General features: G+C 34.3%; 1 protein-coding gene across 2 annotated transcripts; it reads left to right on the plus strand.

The window, feature by feature from the left end:
* The first annotated feature begins 399 nt into the window (after positions 1–399).
* On the plus strand, positions 400–6,437 carry LOC120067872 (pentatricopeptide repeat-containing protein At1g66345, mitochondrial). Of its 2 annotated transcripts, none has more exons than XM_039019483.1 (2): positions 400–2,420; positions 6,026–6,437. In XM_039019483.1, exon 1 carries the CDS (start codon positions 714–716, stop codon positions 2,334–2,336), a length of 1,623 nt encoding a protein of 540 aa, XP_038875411.1. In that variant the 5' UTR covers positions 400–713; the 3' UTR covers positions 2,337–2,420; positions 6,026–6,437. The 2 variants fall into 2 exon arrangements, with proteins under 2 accessions (XP_038875411.1, XP_038875410.1); XM_039019482.1 differs by lacking the exon at positions 6,026–6,437 and adding an exon at positions 4,862–5,461 and having other exon boundaries at positions 401–2,420.
* Positions 6,438–7,107: the final 670 nt, after the last annotated feature.

Raw genomic sequence — 7,107 nt, forward strand, 5'->3', positions numbered from 1 at the left:
GGTCTTTAATTCACCCATTACCCATCTGAGCCGTCATTGCCTGAGCCGTTACACACCTCAACCTTCAATATGCTCGGCTCTTGGGTAGAATTCTAACGCTTGCTTAACTAATTACTATTTGCAATATAATTATCTCTTTAATACAATAATTAATTAATGATTCAATTACATGAAATGGAAATGGACATCTTATTAGTCTCTAAATCAATTATCTTAAAATGCACTTTTTAAAGTAAATATATGGCTCATGCATGGTTCATGCATGTCTAAGCCATACCAAAAACTCCCTATAACATTATGGCCTTCACATGGCCAAACCATGCAAAAATTCCACTAATATATATATATATATATAAAAGCCTCCTCCAAAATCGCGTTCTTTACCTCAAATAGGCTCAAGTCCAATTGGTCCAATTGAGGTTGAACTTAATTGTGGGGCGCCCTCTTGCAAGGCTCCCAAGCCGACCCCCTCATGGGATTGGTTGCAAGATAGGTGCTCTCCCGGTGCGCCAAGTATTTTTCGAGCTTCATTTTTTTTCCAAGTGCTCTTTTCTTAGTGCTATGGGTGGGCTGGACTGCAAGGGCAAGTGTTTCTGTAACTCGCTCTTACATAAAGAAGAGGAGAGAGGAGATTGTTTATTTCCCAGAAAATTGAATGGATTGCTCATATAATTTCCATAAATATTTCTTCAGTTCCTCGAATTTTGCTAATCATGGCATTACTTCGCCAAAAACTGTCATTATTTGGTCTCTCATCATCCAAAAATTCTCTCTGCTTATCCACACGAAAGCTCATCTCAATTGCAGCTGCAGATGAACTTATCAACGACGATGCAACTGTCAATTCCATATGCGATTCATTCACAAGACGCGAAAGCTGGGACACTCTTACTCGAAAATTCCAGTTGCTCCAACTAAACGATTTCTTGGTTCAAAAAGTCCTGCTCAAATTCCAGCAACCCGTTGATGCCAAACGCGCTCTGGGGTTCTTCCACTGGTCGGCCAAGAGGAAGAATTTCAATCATGGGTCTCAATCCTGCGGTATTATGATTCATATTTTAGTGAAAGCGCGGCTGGTAATCGATGCTCGAGCTTTGCTCGAGTCAATTTTGAAGAAAAATGAGGGAAGCTCTTTTGACTTTTCTGTTGTAGATTCTCTATTGGATTCCTATGAGGTCACTAGTTCATCCCCATTTGTGTTCGATTTATTGATTCAGACTTGTGCTAAATTGAGATTGATTGATTTTGCTTTGTGTGTTTGTTCCCGCTTGGGGGAACATGGGTTCTCGTTGAGTCTGATAAGTTTCAATACTTTGATTCATGTTGTGGAAAAATCTGATGAGAATCGTAAGGTTTGGAAAATTTATGAGCATATGATCCGGAAAAGAGTTTACCCAAATGCGATTACTACTAGAATCATGATTAATTCGTTATGTAAGGAAGGTAAATTGCAAGAAACTTCTGATATGTTGAATAGAGTCCATGGCAGTCGTTGCTCTGCTTCTTTGATTGTCAATGCTTGTTTGATTTACAGGATTTTGGAGGAGGGAAGAGTTGAAGATGGTGTAATGTTGTTGAAGAGAATGTTGCAGAAAAATATGGTTCTTGATGACATTGCTTATTCACTGATTGTTTATGCTAAAGTGAAAACTGGGAGTATAACATCCGCATGGGAAGTGTTTGAGGAAATGTCTAAAAGAGGATTTCAGGCAAATTCTTTCATTTATACCTTGTTCATTGGTGTCCATTGTAGAGAGGGAAAGATTGAGGAAGCTCATTGCTTAATGCAAGAGATGGAAAACATGGGTTTGAAGCCATATCCTGAGACCTTTAGTCTTCTCATTGAAGGGTATGCTACATCAGGACATTCAAAAGAAAGCTTGAGAATGTGTGAGAAAATGTTAGAAAGAGGGTTTCTTCCCAGTTGTTCAGTTTTCAATCTGGCAATAGCTAAGATTTGTGAGGAAGGAGATGTGAAAAAGGCTAATGCATTGTTAACCATTTTATTAGATAAAGGGTTTATACCTGATGAAACCACTTACACCAATCTAATTATAGGATATTGGAAAAGTGGTGAAATTCAGGAGATTCTTAAGCTTTATTATGAAATGGAAGCTAGATTGCTGTCTCCTGGAGTGTCAGTTTTTTTTGCACTCGTTGGGAGCCTCTGTCAATATGGGAAATTGGAGGAAGCAGAGAAATATTGGAAGATTATGAAAGATAGTTCTCTAAAACCTAGTCTACCTATATATCAGACATTAACCTTGTTCTACTTGAAGAAGGGTAATAGAGCAAAAGCTCAAGAACTGTATAATGAGATGATGTTCAATGGATAGAACATTATCTGTTTCTAAGCATGTGCAGGTTTCAAGTTTCAACGGAAGGGTAATTTACATCCAAAGAAGCTACTCAATTGAAAGGTAATTATTGGTGCCTTTTATTTATTTATTGACTTAACTTCAGTATGAAAGAAATCGGAGCTCTTCTAATTCCAATAGTTAAAAATCAATTATCGACTGTTTATTAGCCTAGCCTTTATATGATAAGGGAGGGGTCAATTTAAGTGGAACTGTTATCTTCAAGAAAACAATGGCTATGGTTTCTGTTGGCCGTTTGTGCTAATTCTTGAGGCTACTTATCTGCATTTTTATGTATATGAATGGATCAAGAAGGCTTAGAAGTTTGACCTCTGATAACTTCCGAGAGTACACTTTGTGACGAAGTAGCATTGATCAAGGTAATCAGGGCTGGATCTTTCTCATGCCACTGCTAATTCTCAGGATTCACTCGAGGAGGTTGACCTTCAGTTCGAATGGTGCGATCTGGTGGAGTAATGGTTCCATCAATATATTTGACAACTTGTGAGCCTTGAGAATCAGAGAAATCTAGAATATCCAAAGAATGTAATTAGACAAATCAAGATGAGCGGATATGAAACTGCAAATGTTCATGAGAAGAAATTAAATTGAGGAATTGTGAGAATTCTGTTGATCTGCTATCACTAGCAAGCTTTAGCGCAAAGTAGGGATGTACATGGATTGGGTTGAGGATATTTTTCGAACCAACTCAAAAATTTGGATTGGTTTGATTGACAACCTAAATGACCCAAATAAAGTTTCTAATCCAACGCAACCCAACCCTTAAATTTCGGATTGGGTTGGGTTGTCTGATTATAATTTTCTTTTTTAATGAAAAATATGTAAATTTATATACAACACATGACTAATAACTAAAATCTCATAAAATTAAGATGCTAAATATCATATCTATGATATTTATTGTAAACTTTAAATAAAGACAAATATCATAATAATTAAAAGAAAAATATTAAAAATTCAAAAATTAATCAATACAAAGACATCAAACTTTAAACAAAGAGGAATATATATATATATAAAAAGTTCAGGTTGGGTTGGGTCAACCCAATTTTTTTTAGCCAACCCACAACCCAACCCAATCCAATAAAAATAGAAAAATTCAACCAAACCCAACCCAATAAAAATAGAAAAATTCAACCCAACCAAATCCATACATTTTGAGTTCGGTAATCCATGTTGTTCGAGTTGTCGGGTTATTTGAACACCCCTAGCACAAAGGAGGGAATTTTGGAAGCATGGTCCAAAAAAATACGTGTCTTACTACTCTGATACCATAGATTCTCAGAAAATTGATAAATTCTCCTCTCATTTATTAGGAGCCATAAGGCAGTATTTATACAGTTATAGAGGATTCAAAAATAAACTGTCTATCTTAGTCAGTAAACTCAACTATACGTAACAGAAAATAACAAACTCACAATGTACTTCATTATTAGATAGGTGCTACATTAAATGACATGTTACTTCGATGAGGGACTTTTTGGTTGGACTCTCTGGTTAGTTTCAGGTTAGGTTTCTTCGAGTTTTGAGCTTTACTTCTAATGGGCTCTGGAGTCATTAGGTAAATAGCACATTTGTTAGATAGCAATACTTTTAGGATTGAAATTTGAAGTTGATGAGAAGATACAGTTGAAGAACTCCACTTTGAAGGAAAGCAAGGTGATAAAAATGCTATTAGGATAAAATAAGGAATATTATTAGAGTATTAAGGATATAATTATTATTAGTTTAGAAAACTTTTTCGGGAGTTTTTTTTTTATTTTTTTCCTTTTCTTGGGGGGCGGGGGGGAGTAGGAATTATATTGTAGTTATTCCATCCTTTTCAATAGTATTCTAGTTCTATTCTGGTTCGAATTGCAGGAGTAATATATACTCACTTTCTTGAATTATAATAGGTCTCTATTCTGTGATTGAGCCTAAAATTCCTCCTTATTTTCTTTCTCAACCATTAAAACTCTTAGGGGATGTTTGAGGCAAGGAATTGGTTATTATAATCTTAAGCTATTATGGATTATAATAGTTTGTGTTGGGGGTGTAGATTATTTTAGTTTGGATTAGATGAGTATGTGTTTGAGATGTAAACTATTTTAGTTTGAGAAGGAAATAGTAAGCACTATAGTAAAGAATAAAAAAAATGATGAACGTAAAATAGTAAAAACTGTAGCAAATAGTTGATATTGTAGTAAATGAGGATCTTGAAATAGTATTGACTGTAGTTAATTGGAGACTATAAAATAGTATTTGCTGTAACAAGAGGTGGTTATTATAGTTTTATGATAGTTTTTGCTCCAAATGTCCCTTCAACGAAACTTTAGCAGTGATAACTACTTGGTTTATTTGTTGTTGCTTCTATCAGTACATACTTTTCTTGAGATGACCTGACGATGTGATAGTGCACTTTGTGAGTAATTTTTAAGACCTATTTATTTCTAGTTTTGATGATTAATTGGTCATTTGCTTGCACGTGTTCATTTATTTGGTAGAAATCAAGCAATTAGAGCAGAAACAGAGGATTTGAAGGAATTATGATTGAAAATTGGGTCAGTTGGCCAAAATTGGGTGAGGATGTTGAATCAAGGAATTAGAATGGGAGTAGCATGGAAATGTTGTTCAAACAGCATCGAGATGCTGCAAAACTGAAGCCGAAAAGCAGTCGAGGCAGCATTGAGGTGCCACAAAAGAGTGTCACAAGGCTACTGGGTAGCACAATGGTGCTAGTTTGCAGAGTCATAGTGCAACCTATCTTTTTGGGTTTTTTTGTCAATTTTTTTTTATTAGTTACCATGAAAGATTTACAGAAGACCTCTCCAGTTAGAGAGGAGGGAAGAAAAGTTACAATAATGAAAAAGGAAGAAAAGTTACCATACTGAAAAAAGGGAGAATATTTACACCATGTCACAACCAAAATAACTATAGCATCAAAAAAATTTAGGTTAGGTAAGCTCCAAGAAAATAATGTTATATTTTCTTCATGCCAAAATAGTCCAGCAAAAAGCTCTCACAAAATGTTCCTATAAAAGCTTGTTTCCTTTTTGAAAGGATGACCCTCCACAGTATATGCAAGAAAGATCTTTGGGAACAAATAATCGGCATGACAACATTTATTTTTCTTGTCTCCCTTAACTTTCAGTAACTTTCAATGGAATTTTAGTATCGAATTTTGTTGTTTAGACTTGGTTATGATCAACTCAATTTTATATTTTTGAGGTTATATATTCTTTGGTGGTTATGACTTAATGAATTGAGGGGTGTTTGTGGTTCCAATTTGGAATAGGTTGAGTGGGCTAGGGAAATTTTCTAGTACATGGTAGTGCCTACTGTTCCCATTCATAATTTGACATGTCATCATATGATACATTACTTAATTATTTGTTGTTTCTTGGATCTCACATAATTATTACATTCTACTACTCTCATTCATAGTTTGACACGTCACCCATTCTACCATAGTACTAGAATATTTTCCAATGAGTTTTAATAGTTCAGACAGCGTTTAGTGCGTGTGTTAAAATAATAGGGATTTAGGGCTATTTTAACCCTCATTTTACTAAAGTAAAACTATTTACAACTCAATGGTTAAAATAACCAATTCTTCTCCCCTCCAATGTTTTTATACCACGACAACTAACACTGATGATCATCTTCAGCTGCCAACTCCAACGAAGGTCATCTCCGTTGCCCAATTTTGGTGATGACCACTTCCGGTGACTACCTCTAGTGGCCAACTTTGACAACCACCTACACAACCAACTCTAGTGGGCAATTGTAGTGATCACTTTAACGACCAACTCTAGCGAAGACCACCTGTAATACTAGCATCGATGACTCCATTTGGCAGCCAACTCCAATAATCATCTTCAACGACCATCTATGCGACCAACTCCGACGATCACCTCTAGTGATCATGAAAAATATTGGTGTGAATGGTAGGAAATGACATGAAAAAAAATTGTTAAAATAAATGAATTTAAATAAATCCTCGTACTTATATACTATAATTGTTAAAATTGGGCCTCAAAAGGTAGGAAATAACATGAAAAAAATGTAGGGAATAGATTATTTTTTCAGATTTTTATCCATTTCTATGGAAGAATAAAATAAATTCTAACGCAAACAAACATTTTAATTTTTAGAAAAACCAAATTTAACAAGAGTTTAAGGGCCATTAGTTTTATAGATTTGCAAGTTTTGGGCCCAATTTTAATAATTGTGTACGTTCCAGTATCCTAAATTGTTTTATGATTACAACTATATGCTTTAATGAGTTGAGCTAGGTAAAAATTAAGAAATAACTTTGGTTAATTTATGTAGTTAACAAAATATGATATTTAAGGTACCATTACTTATATAATAAAAAGGAAAATTATTTCAAATGGTAAAATTGTTGAAAATAATTATAAGATATAGCAAAATTTTATAACTATAATTGATAAGACATTGATAGACACCGATAGACTTCTATCAGTATCTATCAATGTATCATTGATAGACACTTAGTGTCATCAGCATCTATCTTTGATAGTTTTAAAATTTTGCTATTTTGTTGTAAATATTTTGGTTCATTTTTTTATATTTAAAAACAACCCTAATAAAAAAATAGTAGAAAAAATCTAAACCTAGACTAAAATAACATGCACTCCAAACTGACTACCCAAACTAAAATAGTTTGCATCCAAAATATTGATTATTATAACCTAAGCTATTTTAGTTTATACCTTGAAAATAGACT

Source organism: Benincasa hispida, chromosome 12 (assembly GCF_009727055.1).
Source record: "Benincasa hispida cultivar B227 chromosome 12, ASM972705v1, whole genome shotgun sequence".
NCBI classification, from domain to species: Eukaryota; Viridiplantae; Streptophyta; class Magnoliopsida; order Cucurbitales; family Cucurbitaceae; genus Benincasa; species Benincasa hispida.

Bases quoted from the DNA above. Each gene is read 5' to 3' on its own strand.
- LOC120067872 (XM_039019483.1), top strand. From the start codon at position 714: ATGGCATTACTTCGCCAAAAACTGTCATTATTTGGTCTCTCATCATCC.